This window comes from Theropithecus gelada, chromosome 2 (genome assembly GCF_003255815.1).
Source record: "Theropithecus gelada isolate Dixy chromosome 2, Tgel_1.0, whole genome shotgun sequence".
NCBI lineage: Eukaryota > Metazoa > Chordata > Mammalia > Primates > Cercopithecidae > Theropithecus > Theropithecus gelada.
Genome location: NC_037669.1, coordinates 123,442,993 through 123,465,251, shown reverse-complemented (window position 1 = coordinate 123,465,251; position 22,259 = coordinate 123,442,993). Strand labels below are relative to the sequence as shown.

Genomic DNA, 22,259 nt, shown 5'->3' with positions numbered 1-22,259 from the left:
AGGATTTTATTATTTCTATTAAAAAGCATTTTTTGGATTTATTTGTTTGTTTTTATTATTTTAAATTGACACATAATAACTACATACTTATGGGGTACCGTGTGGTATTTCAATACATGTACACAATGTATAATGATCAAACAGGGTAATTAGCATATCCATCACCTAAAACATTTACTATTTCTTTATGTTGAAGCATTCAAAATCCACTCTTCTAGCTGTTTGAAAATATACAATAAGTTGTTGTTAACTATAGTCACCTTATAGTGCTATAGAACACTAGAACTTATTCTTCTGATCTAGCTGTACTAAAAGGCATTTTCTGAGCAGCTATTATATGTTAGCCATTTCAGTACCAAAAGATGGTACTTTTTATTTCCCTAACAGAAATAAAAGAGCCATGTTCAAAGAAAAGACTTGATTACCTGTTTGGGGTGGGCATCACCCACATTTCAAAGCATCTAATCATTCACCATTGTTATCTAATGTAGATATTCAATGAGGAATTAGTAATGTTCACTTTTTGCCATTTTATACTCTTTCCCCTGCCCACCTGACTGAGCCCCAACATACTATTCACCAGTTTTCATCACCTTTCTCTACTCATTTAACAATTTCTCATGAACTCTAAATCAGTCATGATAACAGCATATAGCCAGTCTGATTTCATTTTATGGCAGTCTGCCTCACGGCGCACTTTGCAGGAAAACAGTGTGTTGAAACTGACTATGTCTCAAACATCCAACCAGTATTAACCAGAATCTCCTCTCACTATGACAATATTGGAATACAAGAATAACAATACGGGTGAAAAGGCGTTCGAAGTTTAGTGAAAGAGGAGTACATTTAACATTACTTGGCGGATGAAGAAAATGGATTCACTTCATGACAGTGGAAACTGTGTTTGGCAAGTTGTTTTCATCAGCAATAAAGCCTAGGAATAAGTCCTGGCGTCACATTTCTATGCCACATTTTAATGATACCAAATCTCTTTAAGTTTGCAATTTATTTCTGATTATCTCTTACCAGGCTAGACCTCAGCTGACGAGGATGGGGCCCTGACACTCTGCAGAGTGAAAATGGTGCTAACAACCACACTCCAGGGCACGTGGGCCTCCTCAGTCGATCGTCGTTCTGATGGGAACAGTCTGCCTCTCATGTACTTCAGTTAGTAACTGTTTAGGAATATGTGTCTCCATTTTGTTTCTCTCATCTGAAGCTGTCACAGCTAATCAGACAATTCTAAGATATGTGAGGTTGTATTCATGTTACCTAATTGTCTTATTGCTATTCCAATAACAGTAGGGACTTTAGCTGTCTTTCATGTGGATTTCAACTCCTAGGTCTAAGAAAAAAAAAAACAGGAACCAAAAATTACAGCAGCAAATGCTACGAGCTAACAGAGGGTTGAGATATTTGATTCCATCACTGTTTATGATTTTATTTATTTTAGTTGGTGCTGTTTATGATCCTATAATATAAAATAGGTTACTTCCTTTATTTTCATTTTGTAGAAAATCTCTAGAAGTCACATTTCAATGAATAGGGAGGTGAAGAGAATGATGATGTCTCAGAGTACAGGTACAAATTTTTCAAATATTTTAGGGCAGCCATTCTTTATTTATAAATCTTGCTAATTGGATTTTGTCTCTTCTTAAATTAATTGGTAATCTGCTCTTTCAAATTCATTATTTGAATGTATTGAATACCTGTAATATGCAAGGCCCTAGATCTAGAAACTAGTGATTCAGCAGTGAGTAAGTTCTGTTCTTACATTTTGTCTAGGGAGAGAGGCAACAAGATCAGGGAAAAAAGCACATCTATCTACACACACACACACACAAACACACACACATATATGTAAAATGCATGTGTATATGTGTATATGTGTGTGTGTATATATATATATACACACACACACACATGATGTTTGGTGGTAATAAAGGTTATGGAGGAAAATATGGCTGAGAAGGAAGCAGAGGGCTTTTGTTGTAGGTGCTAAATTGGGGAATCTGGGAAGGTCTCCCTGAGGAATCATTTGTGGAAAGACATAACTGAGATGAAGAAGTGAGCCAACCAGATACTTGGGTGAAAAGAGTTGCAGACAAAGGAAACAGCAGTGCAAAGGCCCTGAGGCACAGTGTCCTTGGCACATTCAAGGAATAGCAAGGAAGCCATCAAGGCTTAAGCAGTGTGAGGGAAGGGAGGAGTCATTGCCTGCAGTCGGTGCACAGAGATTCAAAACAATCCAAAACTACCAAACTCCCATAAGAACTAGGGAACAAATTTTTAAAATGGAAAAAAAAAAACAAACTTTCCTCTTTTTGGCTAATACTAATTAAGCATTTACCCTTGCTTTATTTCATGTATCTTTATATATAATATCACTTGTTCTTAATAAAAATTCTGCAAGGGATGTATTATAATTAGTATTTTATAGATAAGAAAGCTGAAACTTGAGGAGTTGAATCACCCAGTCTGTGTAAAGTATTGGGAACTCTGCCTGACTCTAAAACTCCACCAGTTCTCTTATTCTAAAAATCTTCTTCTAAAAACAGTTAAGACTGTGATGATGAGAAAGGCTGAGGAAAGGGTCCTCTCCTATACTGGTTTAGTGTAGCTTTATGGAGAGCATTTGACAACATTTGTCAAGATTACAGATGTGAATATTCCTTGCCCCAATAATTCTAACTATAGGAATTTATCCTATAGGTATTTTCTCATCAGTGCAGAGTTCTGAACCCAAGGTGAAAAACTGCAACATTATTTGTAACAAAAACTGCTGGAACTAACCTAAATGCTTAAACAAAGTTTGGAATATGCATGCAATGGAATACTATGCTACTGTGAAAATGGACAAGGACACTCTTTAGGTAATGAGATAAGACTATCTTTAGGATGTATTGTTACGTATAAAAGCAATGTACAAAGCAGTTTGTCTGTACACATAAAATGCTCTCATTTTTGTAAAAAAACCTATAAAATAATATATATTCTTAAATATTGAGTTATTAAATATTACATATCTATTTCAAAGAATAAGTTTACCCTGCAACAACACAGGGGTTAGAGATGCCTACCCCCCACACAGTTAAAAATTCATGTATAATGTTGTTCCCCAAAAAACTTAAGTACTAATATTCCACCATTGACCAGAAGCCTTACTGATAACATAAACAGTTGATTAATACACATTTTGTATGTTACATGTACTACATACTGTATTCTTACAACAAAGGAAGCTAGAGAAAAGAAAATGTTATTAAGAAAATTATATGAAAGAGGAAATATACTTACTATTTATTGAGTGGAAGTCAATTATCATAAGGTCTTCATTTGTGTCTTCTTCACATTGAGAAGGCTGAGGAGGAGGAAGACGGAGGGTTGGACTTACTGTCTCAGGGGTGACAGAGACCAAAGAGGTGGAGGAAGTGGAAGGGGAGGCAGGAGGCCAGGAGAGGCAGGTACACTTGATGTAACTTCACAGAAACATCTTGTAATTTCTGTCTGACTTTTTTGCTTTTTCTTTTCTCTAAAAATGTTTTCAAATAGTACCAATCCCTCTTCCAATATGTGCTTTAGTTTCAGTGCCTATATTGTAGAAAGGTCTATGCCATAAGATAAGTCAAAAGCAGTCTTGAATAATCAGAATGCTTCTGCCAGATTGCCTAACGTCCATTATTGTCTAACGTCCATTTGTTTTCTGGCACTGCTTCTTCTATGTCTTCTTTCTCAGTCATTGGTTTGAAAGCACTCCTCTTCATCAAGTCATCTTCTGTTCATTCCTCTGATTTAGTGTTTATCACATCTTGAATTTCCCCAAAATCCATATCTTGAAACCCTTCACCTCACCCCCATTTCCACTGTTTTTGCCATGTTCACCATCTCTTTCATGATTTCCTTGACTGGCTCTGTTGTAGATCCTGTGAAGTCATGTGCAACATGTGGACACAGTTTTCTTCAGCAGGAATTTATTGTTTCGGGTGTGAGGGCTCTCATGACGTTTTCTATAGCAATGATGGCATCTTCAATGGTGTGACCCTGCCAGGCTTTCATGACGTTCTCTCTATTCTGATTCTTTTCCATAGCATTGACGGTCTTTTTCATAAAGTCCCAGTACCATGTGTAATGAGCCTTAAACGTCCTCATGACCCTCCTTGTCTAGAGGTTGATTTAGAGATGTTCTGTTTGGGGGCAAGTAGATCACTTTGATGCCTTTAGTGTTGAAATCATGAGGTTCTGTGGGGCCAGGGGCATTGTCTAATATCAAAAGAACTTTAAAAAGCAGTCTCTAACTGGTAAGGTGCTTCCTGACTTCAAGTGCAAAGTATTGAAGGAACCAGTTCAGAAAAAGCATTCTCATTGTCCAGGCCTTCGCGTTGTACAGCCAAAAGTATAGCAGCTGATGTTTGTCTTTTCCATTCTGGGCTCAGAGGTTAGCAGCTTTGTAGACAAGTGCTGTCCTGATCAAAAACCTGGCTGCATTTGCACAAAATAGCAGAGTTGGCCTATCCCTTCCTGCCTTAAATCCTGATGCTTGCTTCTCTTCCTTATTAGTAAACATCCTTTGTGGCATTTTTCTTTCAGAATAAGGCATTTTCATCTGCTTAAAAAATTTGTTCAGGCAGCAATCCTTTCTTCTCAATGATTTCCTTAATGGTGTCTGGAAACTCATTTGCTGCTTCTTGATTGGCAGAATCTGCTCCTCCTGTTATTTTGATATTTTTTATACCAAACTATTTTCTAAAGTTATCAAACTATCCTTTGCTGGAATTAAATTCTCCAGCTTTAGAATATTTTGCCTTTCTTTTGCTTTAAATTATTGTATAATAACTGCTCATTCTCTAATCATATTAGTCTATAGGTATGCCTTTCTTATAGCAACCTGCACCCACATAAGACCTATACTTTCAATATGAGGTAAAAAGATATTTCACAAAAAATATATATGGTTTTTGCACATGCTGGTGTAACTACAGCAATGGTTTCATTAATTTCTTTTTCTTTTATTATGGTGGTCCTAATGCTGGATTCATTTATATTGAAATGGCAAGCAACCACAACTGCAGACCTCAACCTATGGTACATATCAAGCAACTCAACTTTTCTTGCAATGTCATCAGTTTTCTCTGCTTCTTGGTAGTACTTACAGCATCCCTAGTGACACTTCTTATGAGTTCCATGGTATTATTCAAAGTTTATGGTACTGCAATAAACAAGATGAAAATATGCAAGAAGTTCGAGAGATCACATTTTCCTGAGACAGGTCATTTAATGTAGAGAGCAACTGCTCATTTGGAGATGATTAGTATCACATGGCATTTTAAACAAATGCAACACTTGAGCTCACCACAACAGCAACAAGGGGTAGCTATGAAATCACTGCAGTAGTGCAGTATGTACTACAGTTAATTTGTTTGTTTGTTTGTTTTTGAGACAACGTCTTGCTCCATTGCCCAGGCTGGAGTGCAGTGGTGCTATCTTGGCTCACTGCAACCTCTGGCTCCTGGGTTCAAGCAATTCTCTGCCACCGCCTCCCGAGTAGCTGCGATTACAGGCACCCACCACCACACTCAGCTAATTTTTTTGTATTTTTAGTAGAGACAAGGTTTCACCATGTTGGCCAGGCTGGTCTTGAACTCCTGAACTCGCGATCCACCCGCCTCGGCCTCCCAAAGTGCTGAGATTACACGCATAAGCCACTGCACCCAGTCTGTACTACAGTTAATTTTATGCAATTATGATATAATACTATATCTTTTTGTTTGCATTTCTCTTGACTGCAAATGGTGCCATGTACAGTCTGTGTTTGAATATGTAAGTTTTGATAAATTTTAACTTTTTATAATAGATTTTGTATATTTTATGGTGCTAACTAATAAAATAGGCTAGTGTGTATATATGTATATATCTTTTATGAGTTCATTCTATGTATAATATTTTCTTAATTTTTTTATATTTCTGGGTGATTTATCTGTATTTCTTTTAACTGTTGCAAATATCAAAAAAAAAAAAAAGTTCCAATGCATTCATTTTTAAAAATCCATGTGAAGCTAGGCACGGTGGCTATGCCTGTAATCCCAGCTACTCAGGAAGCTGAGGCAGGACAGTCACTTGAGGCCAGGAGTTCGAGGCTGCAGTGAGCCATGATCATGCTACACACTCCAGCCTGGACAACACAGTGAAAAAAAAAAAAAAAAAATCAGATACATATGACCCCTCACAGTTCAAACCAGTGAAGTTGAAGGGTCAACTGTATATATAAAGAAAAATATATATTCACTTGTTTAAGAGTAGAATAGCCCTTAAACATTGCTTGTGGAAGTCATAAAACTGGTTGCCTACAGGAAAGGAAACTGAGTAGGGGGATAAGAGAAAATATTTGCTATATTCCTTTTTGTTGTTTTGAATTTTTCAATATGTAAACATGTTATTTCTTCCAAACTAATCACGTTAAATAAATGTGTATCTGTTCGGACATGTATGTGTGTATGTACGCGTATGTTTTAGTATAACCTCTAAAACTAGGAACTTCTTATCAAGTGACCACAGCACACAGCCTCAGAACTGACATATAACAAATTACAGCTTTAAGCTAGCCAAAACAACAACAACAACAAAAAACACAACTATATTAACAGAACGGATGTCGCTTGGTGCCCAGCAAAGAGGCAGGAAAGGAGAAAATTTTCATTGTGTAAATCCAGTTCTGTTCAAGAAAGAAACTCACGGAGTTTGCACTAAGCGTAAGTCCTAAAAAGGTAGACTGTCTTGTACGATGGAAATAAATTTCCCTCAAGCCTGTCCTCTTTTCTCCGATTTTACAGTTACCAAAGGAACGACCAATTGAATTGTTTGGGTTCTCAAATACCCTCAATTTCCAAAAAAGTATGTGCAGAAAAGAGGACAAAAGATATGCTATCAAGAGAAAATTATACCTCATCCCTTGTTTTTTAAATAATGGAAGGCCACATGTTTATTATAAATTTTGGACATGCATATGTATACATGGAGCTGTTTGGACTGCAATCATCTAAATTAAGATAAGGTAACTATAAATTGTAAATAAGGTTAAGGGTGGAAAAGTTTACTATAAAATTTTGAATATGATGGCATAGATAATAACTTTGTACAGATGCTTTACATGTATACATAGTGGAATTTTTTCACAAGAAAGTTTTTTTAGTGTTTACCTTTGATATATTTTTATATTGTGCCACAGTAAAGAAACAAAAAGCTGCAATTAAATGATGATAAAGCCAGGTGCAATGGCTCATGCCTGTAATCCTAGCATTTTGGGAAGCCAAGGCGGGTGGATCACAAGGTCAGGAGTTCGAGACCAGCCTGACCAACATGGTGAAACCCTGTCTCTACTAAAAATGCAAAAATTAGCCAGGCGTGGTGGCACACACCTGTAATCCCAGCTACTCAGGAGGCTGACGCAGGAACCCAGAAGGCAGAGGTTGCAGTGAGCCGAGATAGCACCACTTCACTCTAGCCTGGGCGACAGAGCAAGACTCTGTCTCAAAAAAACAAAGATGACAAATATTTGCTTGTCAGTTAATCTTGAAGCAACCAAAGGTAAGGGCACCACCACTCTATGGCTGTGACCTGGACCAGCCCCCATTTTTAATAAATAATTTGGCAGTTTGTAGATAGTGTAATAATCAAGCCTCAAGAAACAGCATCATGCCAGATAAAGTGAAGAGGGTCTAGTATTGAAATTTGCAAAGCCAGCATGCTTCTGGATTATGAAAACCCCACAGAGAATCTCAGGAGGTCTCTTGGAATAAGCCAGGTGATCACTGTCTGACCTATCTCTTCATGTAACCAAGTATGTGATTAATATATTAGAGGTTAGAAGCGGGATAAAAAAGTAAGATTCTAGGAGGCAATTTGTTTCTCAAATTATCTGATATTCATATCCTTTAGCCTAGAAATTTACTCCTAAGAATTTACCCTAAAGCGATATAGTCATAAGTATCAATGTATTTATCTACAAAAAAAAAAATCGTAATAGTAAAGTCTACATCAAGGGAAATGGATCAGTATATTACGATACATATATACAATGGGCTACTATGCTGCCTTTTAAAAATGATAAAGTAGCTCTACATTTCGCCACAAGGAAATATATTCTAATATATTATTGAATAAAAAAGTATGTTACAGAGCCTTGTTTATGTAAAATAGTCTAGGCACAGAAAGATGTTTAGAATACGTTGATATCAGCAATTATTTTGTATTTGAGTTTTACTGCATTGCTTTAATTTCTAACAATAATCATGTAACATTTTGCAGCAGTTACTAAAAAAAAAGTTATTTTGATAAGAAAAATTGTAAATACCATTTAGTCTATTAAAATTTGATGACACCTAAATGTCTAGCTTGATTATAAATGTGTTCAAGGTTCCCAACAAACTGAAACATTATCTATTTTACAAAAATACATAAACCTACATCATTAGGATGAGACTCATTGTGATAACACAAATATTTCATCTATTCTAGTTTATATATCTAGAAATACATGTTTTAAAATTTTCCAAATTCATGAGTTTTTTTTGTTTTCTTTTGTTTTCTTGTAAAAAGCTTCATAAGAACTGAGTGCAGAGATGGTTCATTAGATCTGCTTCCAGGATATAGGATTGCTTTAATTCTTTCCAAATTGTACATTCCAGAGGAATCCTTCATCCAGTCCCAATTTGTTGTGCTGCTGGCTGTGAGAAACAACTTTGCCAGGTGAAATAAAGTATATGATTTCTTTTAAAAGGCTTTGCATGGCTTAACACCACTTTCCTAGACTAGGATACAAGGGCCTCAAAAGACAGGAAGATAAATAAAAGTCACGGAAATGTCCCAAGCTGCTTTTATATAGGAATTATATTGGGTCCCCACTGAAGTTCAAATACAAAGAAATAATAAAGTGTAGGCAACATGTTGAAATGACAACAGAAGGGAAGGTTTTCATTAAATTCAAGCAAAGGGAAAATGTTCAAGAAAGACACCAAACCAAATAACCAAAGATCAAGAGACCATGGACTGAAAAAGCATGACTTCCTGTTACGCTTGACATGAAAAATGGCAATAATTTATCAAGTCTAGTAGTTGAGCATTCATTTTGTGATCAGAACAGTGTTGGAGCTGTGGGAAAACACAAATGGAAGTAAAGGCTCTTCCCCTCACACCAAAAACATAGGAAGAGAGAGAAATAAGTTTAGTTAAGTGTTTAACTGGGAAAACAACTAAAAAATGTGGCCAATGCTCAGGAAGAGGAGAAGTAAGTGTGGGTTGAGATGGCTCTGGAGACTTCAGGGAGCTAAGGACCAAAGCTGAGGCTTGCAACTAAATGTTCACAAGACGAAACTGCAATGGTGAAGAAGAGAAGGAGGAGGATAAACAACTTTTCCACCTCAAGGGGCATTCCTGAGGAGAAGCAGGGGTAGGGACAAACTGCAGTTCAGGGTGTCCTCACCCTTCTAATTCTTCCTAACATTTGTTAGCACATGCCACAGTGTTAACATAAAGATTAAAGAATCTCAAGAAGTTAATAAGAAAAGGAGATGTCATAATGCAGCGACATTCGCCCTATGTGGTATGGGGGACCTGAAAGAACCTTTCAGGGCTGGCAGCATGAGAGACAAGAGGACACTTCCAAGATTTCAGTCCTAACAAGGCAATGCCAGGGAGGCACATGTTATTCCCATTACTATTCCTACACCCCCACAGACACACGCATTTTAAGAAGCTGGCAAACTAAAGCTCAGACAGGCTAAGCAGTCTGTTCAGAATTTGAACCCACATATTTCCAACCCAGCAGTTCTGAAAACTTTTGGTCTTGGGATTCCTTTGCATTCTTAAAAAGTATTGAAGAATCCAAATAGCTTTATGTGAAATACACACACACACACACACACACTCACACACACACACACACGTACACATATATAACACAGATAGATCGATCTGTATTTTTATATATGTTTACCATATTAGACATTTATAGGGAGACAGTAATGCACAAAAATATAACAGCACACATTCCCTTAGTCATAAGAGCAATGCTGTTATCACACAACACACATCATGCAGCCTCTAGAAAACTCCACTGTACACTTTTGAGAGAATGAAAGTTTAGAAAGAAAACAATAAATTAATATTATGATGAAAATAGTGTTGACCTCCCAGATTCCCTGAGAGAATCTGAGTCTCCCAGAGGTCCAAGATCACACTGTGAAAAATGTTGTTTTAATCTCAATTCTATGCTTTACTTTTCCAAGACCAGACAGTGATGCATTCAACGAATGGCCATCAATATGCTCCTAAGATCCCTTTACTGCTTTAACTCCCACAATGTCTGTGAAGTATTCCCAAACTTGCCACCCCAAAATAAACCCTCTCTCCAAAAATGCACTGTGAGTGCTCAAGCTTCTTTGCAGGTGCTCACGTTGTATCTTCGGTCTAGAACTACCTCCTCCTCCTTTTAGAGATTTTAGCTTTCAGGGTTCTGCTGAAATGTGACCAACACTGGCCCCAGGCAGAACTGATCGCTCTCCATAAAGGGCACTTCGGTTTTACCTCTACTTCGTTTTACTGCGTTCTACTGTTTCCTTGTTAGTAATATGTCTCCCTTCCCTTCCTTCATTCCACAATCCTGTAAGGAGCACCTGTCCAGCAATTATCAGCACTACGGGTAGGACCCAGATCTTCCCTTAAAGAGCAGAATCTTCCTGAGCTACTGGGGGAGTAAACTAGTTTATTAATCTCTAATTCTTCATCCTTGGCAACTGACACTTGTTCAAAACTGTGTTATTTGCTTTGTCTAATTACTCCAAAATGATAAGTTATCACTGGTTGATGGGAATGTGAGTGATATTTTCTTTGCACTTTTCTGCAACACATTTTTATAATTATAAATATAACACATACTGTGTTCATGTTTCTATAGCTTAGCAGCTAATAGGAAATGCTGAGGTATGTGATACACAGCTCTATGTGCTTTACATACATATCAATACTTATCATTATTTATGTTATTCACAGCAAGTAGAGGTGTGAATACTCAACTCAATCATATAGTGATACTTCCTATATCATATACGATATGTACATTGTTCTTTGGTTGTCTATAAGTTGCATATATGTGAGTTACCTTGGCTTTGTCTTTGTGCCCCAAATAAATCCAGATCTTCTTTGTGTATAATTTCCTGAATTTCTCAGGGAATATTGCTCATCTTATGGCCAGGCAACATAGGATTTTAACATCTACACACAAATTTAGCATTTAACTTTGCAGATCTCAATTAGGAGAATGTTCTCTTGGAAACAAATACATCTTTCAGTGGCCATCAGGGAGTCAAATTAACTGGTTGCCTTCATAAAGTTCAGTAAAACATTTAGCAGGAAATGTTTTCCCACAGATGGAATTCAAAATGAGTTGTTTTCTAAGTGATTTTATTTCCTAGAATAACCAGAAAACAGTGTTTTAAATAGTGACATGACACACTATTCATTACTAACAAAGGGCTTTCCACTCCTTGCACAAAATCTCCACTAGTCATTTCTGTGTGAATGCAGAAACTTCTGCAGAAGGGAAAAGAAAGAATGGATTGAGTTACTGTTTAATTGGCTGCAAGCTGGAGACTTGCTTCTGTTTGGCTCCTGCTGTGCTGTTACCATCAGGCCTGAGGGAATCGCTGCAGCAGGCTAACCTCTGATGCTGCTTGCTCCCTTCATGGCACCCACAGGCTGCCCCACACTGAGCTCACTGGCTTCACTGGCTGGGCCGCCCTCTCCTCCAAGAAGGGCTGTGGTCTGTGCAGCAACTCTGCTCCAGGGGAGCCCTGCTTCTTCATTGAGATGCAGGTAATGGTCCCCTAAGCCAAGGCTGCGAAGCGTCATTAAAGTGGTGGGGAGACAAACAACACTCGTGCTGCATACCAAGTGGCATCACATTTAACTGAATCATTTTATTATGAATACATTCCAGGCTGCCACTGTGAACCACTGGTGTAAAATATGCTGGCAAAATGGATCTCTGCTAATTATGTTTCATGCATATTTCAGAACTTTCCACAGGGATACAGGAAGATGGTATTCATAAAAGGGAATTTTACAAGCAGGGTCACTTGCATTCTGCTCAAGACTAGCAGATAACAAAGATAAGTTCGATTATCTTACAGGCTGTTTTGTTTTAGCCGGAATGCTGTAATTCCTTATAACTCTATCACTGCTCCTGGGGTCACTGGCTGAAAATGAAATCATTCTCCAAGTCCACCTGAATATATATTATTGCAGAAAAGCATATGGCTATGAAATCATTTCTTCCCATATTTGCCTTTACTATATTTGTCTTCCATTTTACCTTAAACCGAATGAAGTAAATGAGCCTCTGGACTTGGAGATCTATTAGGAGAGTGAAAGAAAAGAAAGCATCATTACCTGCTTCAGGATAGAATTGTAAAGAACACAAGTGACTGCTTTCTCATGGCTTTTCACCCTCTTGCTGGCATCACTTTTCATTGCCAACCATGCTAGCCGGTTATTAAATGAGATGAAAAGTCGTTCATGGGCTTCATCAAAGTGGAAGAGACATCTGAAGTCCTGACTTTCGGGGAAAGAACAAGCTCTCCTCTGGATGGACAGCTGGTGTTGAATATCCCAGAGTCTCAAAACCTGGATGAAAAGTGATAAAATCATTTCAACATGTCAAAGATAATTCTAATTTTGTAGCCAATTTTTTTCCAGCTCACCCTCAATACCAGGCAGACAGTTGTTTCCTCCACAGTGTGATAACTGGTTCTCAATTCTGTCATAGCACCTATTATTTTGTATTTCAGTCACCTGTTTAAATATCTCCTAAATTGTAAGCTCCTCCAGGAAAGGGACTGGGTTCTCTTTCAGTCCTTGGTATAAGGCTTGGCATTTAGTATGTGTTTGTGGTGGGCAGAATAATAGTCCCCCAAAGATGTCCGTATCCTAATTGCTAGAACCTGTGAATATGTTATCTTAGGTGGCAAAAGAGATTCTGCAGATATGACTAAATTAAGGACTTTGAGATGGTGAGATTGTCCTGGATTATTTGGGTGAGTCCAATCACAAAGGTCTTTAAATGTGAAAGAGGGAGGCAGAAAAATGATTAGAGTGGTGCAATATGAGGACTCTTCCTAGTCTTGCTGGCTTTGAAGAGGGCCATGATCCAAGGAAGCTTGAAAAGACAAGGGAATGGTTTCTCCCCCAGAGCCACCGGAAAGGATGAGACTCATGTCAAATTCTAACCTACAGAACACAAAACAAGTTTGTGCTGTTTCAAGCTACTAAGTTTTTGCTCATGTGTTATACTAGCAATAGAAAACTAATACAGTTCTCTCTCCCTCTCTCTCTGTCTATATATATACGTGTGTATACATATATATGTATATATGTGTGTGTAGATATATGTATCTATATATGTGCATATAGCTATATACGCATATATATGTGTGTGTGTGTGTATATGTATATATGTATTTTTGGTAAAATAAAAGAAGTGGCGTTAAATGAGGTCAAGTTCATATAACCATAGATATTAAATTCTTGTTCAAATACCTTCAAGACACATAAATGGCATGCATTTACCAATGGCTAGTAGAAGGCAAACACTGAATCCTTGCTCAAGAAATAGGTTGCTTTAGATTCAACAGACATTAAAAAGTTGTTTTTCCTTTTCTTCTATTTTCTCATGGCTCCCTTCATTCCAAAGAAGGTGAGTCTCACTAAGTGTCCCAGGAAGAAAACAGAAAGATAGCTTTGTGGTGCAAGTGTTGGTGCTATCAGTAGTGGTACAGAATTAAGAGAGGCTATTGAGGCAGTAAAAAAACCTCTCCAAAAGGGGATATCAAGCAAGTCATCAAGACCTTGTTTACTTTTAAAAAACATTTAGAATGTGTCTGTTGTACAAAATCTAGAAGCATCACAGGGCTTTTATTTTAACCATATCTTTGTAACCTAGGGTCAGATTTCCTGGGTTCTAATCTCAGTTCTATTCCTTACTAACAGGGGGACGTCCAGTAATTTTTTTTTCATCTGAGTTTTTAATGTAGTTTCTACCTCACCTAATACTATGAGAATTAAATGAAAGTCTGTATCAAGCACTTAACATGATGACAAACCTGTAATGTGTTCAGTGAATGTTCCTTATTATGTCTATTTTATTTTTTCATTGTGTAAATATTAGAACCTAAAAAGCAGAAAATGTTATTTCAAATAAACTAGTCTATCCAACCTGAAAAATATTTCTAAATTATCTATAGAAGATAGTTTCTGTTTAGATGAGTCCTTATTACCCCATAAGGCAAGCAACCTTATAGTTTTTAACCTATTTTAAATCATATATCCCTTTGGGGGAAAAAAATCTATTGAAAATGATAGTTCTATCCCAACTCATCAAATGCATATACTCATATATACATAAAATTTTACATATAATTTATTTGGGTACATAGACACACCTCACAAATATACCAACAGGTCCTAGGAATCTACAAGATAGGAATCCTTACAGTAATTATTAAATATGTTCATCCAAAGACATCTTCTTTTACCTTTTCATTCTACCTTACCCTCTTCTCACACCTGCATAAGCTTCCTCTTACACCTTTTCTCCAGGTTAAATGATCCCAATTCCTTTAACCATTTCAATATCAGTTTTCAGATCTCACTACCACCTACCATGGTGCTCATGTATTACCATGATGGCCACTTGATTCTCTCAATGACTTTGTTTCCGCTTTCTCTCTAGGGGAGGGTCGTCATCCAGACCTTGTTTACTTTTAAAAACCATAGTAAGATGTGTCCATTGTATAAAGTCAAATAGCGCCAGAAGGCTTTTATCTCAACTCATATATTCTACTCCAGTCCCAATCCTTAGAGATGGCCTTCTTTTACTCTTTAATTCTTTCTGGGTTATGATTTTTTCCGTAACACTAAATAATATAATTGTGCACACATGTGTGTGTATATATGTGTGTGTAGTGTATATACTTTATATATAACTATATCTAGTGACTCAGAAAGAAGAAGAAAAATTACTTATACTCCTTTTCTCCCTTTCTCCTCCCATATCTCCCAAGTTAGCATTTTAATTTTTTTTGGCCTGTTGGGGTCATAATTTTAAATATGTTTATACATTAATTATTGACCCATTAATTTAACACTATCTGTAAGCACCCAAAAATCTTTAAGGATCTGCTTTAAGGAAGTCACCCAGAATTGAGCCAATATTTCCACTGTGTTCTAATCATTACAGGTGCTATTATTTCTTTAAGGCAGCCTATTTTTGCGTTAGCTGATTAAGCCTCCCCTTCATGCTTTTCACTTGCCTTGATGTCTTAATTGAGCAAAATTCTACATATTATTCCCATGAACAAATAACCAAGCCAGATGTCTACTCTCCTGTTTCCAAAAATACATTTTTTAATTAAGACTAAAATTTTTCCTATTTTTGATGTAGAGTTTCAAGTGATAATATCATTTTGAATCCTAATTTAATTATATTGACAATTCCTCCCTGATTTCTCCACATATCCCATAAGACATTGATATGGTTAGGCTTTGTGCCATGTGTCACCACTCAAATCTCATCTTGAATTATAATCTCCAGGTGTTGAGGGAGAGACCTGGTGGGAGGCGATTGGACCATGGGGGCAATTTTTCCCATGCTGTTCTCATGATAGTGCATGAGTTTTTACGAGATCTGATGGTTTTGTAAGCATCTGGCATTTCCCCTGCTTGCAATTCTCTCTCCTACAGCCATGTTAAGAAGGCCCTTGATTCCCTTCACCTTCTGCCATAATTGTATGTTACTGAGGCCTCCTTAGCCATGTGGAACTGTGAGTCAGTTCCTCATCATTCCTTTATAAATTACCCAGTCTCAGGTAATTCTTTATAGCAGTGTGAGAATGGGCTAATACAGACATAGGCAGTGTTCGATAAATATTTTTTGAATTAAAGATTGTGGCTCACTCTGTCTATACCCAGATCATTGATGAAAAGATCAAACAGGATAGGCCCAAGAATACAACACTCCCACATAAAAAGTCTCCTTCACTTCCACATATTTATTTACCCAATTGCAGATCTCCCATAATCCACAATGAAAATTTACAGGACTTTTTAAAATATCTTGCAAAATAATTATGCTTCTAGCATAGGGTAATGTCTCCATTTACTCTAACTACCAGCCCTTATAACAAACTTGAACTAGCCTAGTTAATCTCTACTTAGTAAAGCACATCACCAATCCCTCTGACCCGAAAAATATAGATTCATAGAGAAAATTGGGTTTTCTTGCCAAAGATTTTTATTAAAGAACTCATTTGGGTTTTTAATCATCACTTAAAAAAAAAAAAGTTTAAAACATTCTGGCAGCTCTCCAGGAAATGCTTATCTTAAAAAATATATGAATTCTGTTCTAAATATAAATAGAATTGATAAGCTTTTATTTTGAATGTTAGTTATAAAATTAGACATATTTAGATAATTCTCAAATACTTACATTACTAATGATAGTCATGCCTTCATTATTCAAAATCCTGTCTTGTTCAGTACGGACCCTTCTAAGAAACAGAAACTAACTTCATGTCAGAATAATAATATAGGGTATAGTTGAGTACACATTGACAATAACTCCACAGTATTAATGAACTATAATTTCTCCAGAATCATTTTTCATTGTGTTAAGTAATTTATATTGGATTTTATATTTCACTGACATTTAGTAACATAAATTATATGATAAATTAAAAACAGGTGAGTCATAACCTGTCTAGTCTACAACAGGTTACTTCTTGTTGTCAGGAATTAAAACTAGAAATATTTTTATCAGAATGTGCACATTCATTAATTTTTTAAATTAATGTTTACTGTTCTTCTTCCTCTGGGGAACCCTAAACTCTCTCAATTAATGATCCCACTAAGTTTACCTTCCATCTTTAATTCTCTAATTTTGCTTTCTGCTGAGAATTAAGCAACAGCAGTGAAGTACAGCCATGAAAGCATAAAATGGGTGACGGTATATGACCTCTCTTATGTTCTTAATTTTTCCTACCAGTGGTTCTTAAACTTGACTTTAGAAACAACTATGATGTTCTAGAAATCTCTTATGCTTTGACTCTTTCCCAGACCGATTAAATCAGAATCTCTGAGGATGGGGCTCAGATATTAGTATTTCTTTTTAATTTTTTCCCAGGCATTTCCTTTGTATTATACCTAACTTCTCTGTTTTGTTTTAAGGTCAATAATAATCTCCTTGAAAAAGAAATCTTTCCTTCAGCTTAATTAGTAATATCGCATAGCTTGGCTTTAAACCAAATAATTGTATTCCCCTTCTTTTTTAATCAGTCTATATCCTTTTAATCATAAAAGCCCTCACATTAATTCAGTTTTATTAATCAAGTCCTTTGACAAAAATGTCATTTAAATATCTAGTCATTATTTGAGAATCCTGCATTCTCACCTTCTTTTATATTCAAGTTGACTTCTGGATTAGAATTAAACCACAGTTCAGAAAGGAGTATGTTTAATTTCAATTTTCATTTCAGATATCCTAGAAAGGTTTTCTTTATTCTTAGTAGAAAAATAGATTCACAAACCTTTAAGCTTAAAAATTACAATGGAATACTTTTTGTAATTTTTATTATCTACAAAGTTTTATTTAAATTGATCTGTATCTATTTACATCACTGTATCTGAGAACTTGTGATATCTGTCTAAACTCAGACTTACTAAATCAAGTCCATGAATGGGCATGTTTGGGGGCTCTGTATTTCATGTTCACTTTTATATTAGCAAGAATAAGCACCTAAGTTTATGATTTTATATTAAGGCAAATAAATGTTGCCTTAATTAGTAATATCATATAGCTTTTCAAATAATGATGACATTTTCTTGCATAATCTTTATCTTCTTTTAACTGTTAACCTCTTAGCAATGCAATATTACAAGTGAATATTGTATTATTTATATACTATAGATCTAGAAATCAATGGATTGAGACTCCAGACACCCAATCCTAGTTTTCATCCGAGTCAGTTCAGGTATGTGATTTTTATCTTTCCATTTGCTCATCTTTCTGCTGAAGGGGCCTCTACCAGCTCTGGAGTTCTGTCAAATTTGTCTACAATGTAATATCTAAATACTCTAAAATAGCAATATTTCAAACAAATTTAAAAAGGTACATTGTGAGGATTGAATCAAAGAAATGTAGGACATCACCGTGTTTTCAGTCTAGCTTTGCTGAACAATCCCCTACTCCCGCCAGAGATGGGCAGAATCACTATTATTCACATAGGCATCACAGAGCTATAATAAATAAATAAGTAAATAAAGAAATAAAGCGTTTCTTCTGTGGTACAAATATTACATTTATAAATGGATAACTTCATAGATATAGGTAGGGGTATAAATAGATGTGTGAATGGACAGAAAATCTATTTTCAGTGCACTTTTAAATCCAAATCAGTATTATTTACATACTAGCAACATGTTTAATTCAAAGTAGTCAGAAAATAAAACAATTTGTAATTTCCTCATAAAGGCATAAAAGTGAAGGAGAAGTAGAAAACAGACTTAGATGACTCCATTTAAAGGAGACCTGCTTGGCTTTACCAAGCATTTACTAACTCCTCTCATCCTGTAAGAGATAGATATAAAATAACAATAAGAAAAAACGGAGAGTGTGTATATGCCTCCGTGTGTGTGTGTGTGTGTGTGTGTGTGTGTGTATTACTAGGAGATTTTTGAGTACAGCAGTACAGCAGCCCAGCTCACCAGGAGCAATCCACACAAATGATAGCCTACTTGCAGATAATAGGATAACAGGAATGGAGGGCATTGCTTTTCCTGAACACACATTTATGTACTAACAATCTATTTTATTTATTTAGAGGTTAAGCCTTTCAGTAATCCACAAAAGCATAATCAGTAAATGCTTAAAGACAATTTTGTTTGACATGATGTATGCTAGCAGAACTATTCTACTGAATACCTTGGCTAACATTTTTATCTTAAAGTCATATAACAGTTCTTCCTTCAAAAAAGATTTTTGCTATTTTTTTTCCCAGGACTGAAATCAAACTTAAAATACTAGTTTGAAATTAAAATCTTCTCCTCTGCCATTTATCTTTAAATTGCTACTATAACTGTTGTCAGGCTTCTGAGCCCAGGTTAAGCCATCACATCCCCTGTGACCTGCATGTGTACATCTGGAAGTCCTGAAGTAACTGAAGAATCACAAAAGAAGTGAAAATGGCCAGTCCCTGCCTTAACTGATGACACTCCCTTGTGAAACCCCTTCTCCTGGCTCATCCTGGCTCAAAAGCTCCCCCACTGAGCGCCCCCTGCCCCTGCCTACCAGAGAAAAACCCCCTTTGACTGTAATTTTCCACTACCCACCCAAATCTTATAAAACGGTCCCACCCCTATCTCCCTTCGCTGACTGTTTTCGGACTCAGCCCGCCTGCACCCAGGTGATTAAAGAGGTTTATTGCTCACACAAAGCCTGTTGGTGGTCTCTTCACATGGACGCAAGCGAAATTTGGTGCCATGACTCGGATTGGGGGACCTCCCTTGAGAGATCAAGCCCCTGTCCTCTTGCTGTTTGCTCCATAAGAAAGATCCTCCTAAGATCTCTGGTCCTCAGACCAACCAGCCCAAGGAACGTCTCACCAATTTAAAACCAGGTAAGCGGCCTCTTTACTCTCTTCTCCAACCTCTCTCACTATCTCTCAACCTCTTTCTCCTTTCAATCCTGGCACCATCCTTCAATCTCTCCCTTCTCTACATTTCAATTCCTTTCCTTTTCTGGTAGAGACAGAGGAGTAGCGTTTTATCGGTGAACTCAAAACTCCAGCGCCAGTCATGGGCTCGGGAAGACAGTCTTTCTTTGGTGTTAATCAAGGGACGCCTGCTTCATTATTCACCCACATTTCAGAGGTGTCTGATCATGCGGGGACACCTGCCTTGGTCTTTCACCCTTAGCAGCAAGCACCACTTCTCTGGGGGGCAAGCACCTCCCATCCCTTCTCTCTGTGTCTCTACTCTCTCTTTTCTCTGGGCTTGCCTCCTTCACTATGGGCAACCCTCTACCCTCCATTCCTCCCTCTTCTCCCTTAGCCTGTGTTATCAAAAACTTAAAACCTCTTCAACTCTCACCTGACCTAAAACCTAAATGCCATTTTTTCTTCTGCAACACCGCTTGGCCCCAATACAAACTTGACAGTGGCTCTAAATGGCCAGAAAATGGCACTTTCGATTTCTCCATCCTACAAGACCTAGATAATTTTTGTCAAAAAATGGGCAACTGGTCTGAGGTGCCTTACATTCAGGCATTTCCCACACTTCGTTCCCTCCCTAGTCTCTGTTCCCAATGCGATTCCTCCCAAATCCTCCTTCTTTCCCTCCCGCCTGTCCCCTCACTCCCAATCCCAAGCATCGCGGAGACTTTCCAATCTTCCTTTTCTACAAACCCATCTGACCTCTACCCTCCTCCCCAAGCTGCTCCTTGCCAGGCCAAGGCAGGTCCCAATTCTTCCTCAGCCTCCGCCCCCCCACCCTATAATCTTTTTATCACCTCCCCTCCTCACACCCCCTCTGTCCGGCTTACAGTTTCCCTCCGCGACTAGCCCTCCCCCACCTGCCCAGCAATTTCCTCTTAAAAAGGTGTCTGGAGCTAAAGGCATAGTCAAGGTTAATGCTCCTTTTTTCTTTATTCGACCTCTCCCAAATCAGTTAGTGTTTAGGCTCTTTTTCGTCAAATATAAAAACTCACTTGGCCAGCAATTTCCTCTTAAAGAGGTGGCTGGAGCTGAAGGCATAGCCAAGGTTAATGCTCCTTTTTCTTTATCAGACCTCTGCCAAATCAGTTAGCGTTTAGGCTCTTTTTCATCAAATATAAAAACTCAACCCAGTTCATGGCCCATTTGGTAACAACACTTAGACGCTTTACCGCCCTAGACCCAGAGAGGCCAGAAGGCCATCTAATCCTCAATATGTATTTTATCACCCAGTCAGCTCCTGACACTAGAAAAAAGCTCCAAAAATTAGATTTCGGCCCTTAAGCCCCACAACAGGACTTAATTAACCCCACCTTCAAGGTGTACAATAATAGAGTAGAGGCAGCCAGGTAGCAACATATTTCTGAGTTGCAATTCCTTGCCTCCATTGTGAGAGAAATGCCAGGACATCTCCAGCACACAAGAACTTCAACACACCTAAGCCACAGTGGTCAGGTTTTCCTTCAGGACCTCCTCCCCTAGGATCTTACTTCAAGTGCCAGAAATTTGGCCACTAGGTCAAGGAATGCCCAGAGCCCAGGATTCCTCCTAAGCCATGTCCCATCTGTGCAGGACCCCACTGGAAATTAGACTGTCCAACTTGCCCAAGGCTCTGACTGACTCCTTCCCAGATCTTCTAGGCTTAGCAGCTGAAGGCTGACTCTGCCCAAATGCCTCAGAAGCTTCCTGGACCATCACAGACTCTTTAGGTAACACTTACGGTAGAAGGTAAGTCTGTCCCCTTCTTAATCAATATGGAGGCTACCTACTCCACATTACCTTCTTTTCAAGGGCCTGTTTCCCTTGCCTCCATAACTGCTGTGGTATTGATGGCCAGGCTTCTAAACCTCTTAAAACTCCCCAGCTCTCATGCCAACTTGGACAATATTCTTTTATACACTCCTTTTTAGTTATCCCCACCTGCCCAGCTCCCTTATTAGGTTAAGACATTTTAACATTATCTGCTTCCCTGACTATTCCTGGACTACAGCCATGTCTCATTGCAGCCCTTCTTTCCAACCCAAAGTTTCCTTTGCATCTTCCTCTCGTATCCCCCGACCTTAACCTGCAAGTATGGGACATCTCTACACCCTCCCTGGCAACCGATAACATGCCCATTACTATCCCATTAAAACCTAATCACCCTTACCCCGCTCAACGAAAATATCCCATCCCACAACAGGCTTTAAAGGGATTAAAGCCTGTTATCACTCGCCTGCTACAGCATGGGTTTCTAAAACCTATAAACTCTCCTTACAATTACCCCATTTTACCTGTCCAAAAACCAGACAAGTCTTACAGGTTAGTTCAGGATCTGTGCCTTAGCAACCAAATTGTTTTCCCTATCTACCCTGTAGTGCCCAACCCGTTCACTCTTTTGTCCTCAATACCTTCCTCCACAACTCACTATTCTGTTCTTGATCTTAAAGATGCTTTTTTCACTATTCC

The 22,259-nt window shown here is 37.7% G+C and overlaps 1 protein-coding gene across 1 annotated transcript in view; it reads right to left on the bottom strand.

Moving 5' to 3' along the window:
* WDR49 (WD repeat domain 49) overlaps nucleotides 1-22,259 on the bottom strand; it is a 186,375-nt gene that overhangs the window by 86,459 nt on the left and 77,657 nt on the right. Inside the window, exon 8 of the mRNA XM_025376536.1 lies at nucleotides 12,442-12,675. Within this exon, the coding sequence (XP_025232321.1) occupies nucleotides 12,442-12,675 (234 nt within the window). The remainder of the gene's footprint in view (nucleotides 1-12,441; nucleotides 12,676-22,259) is intronic.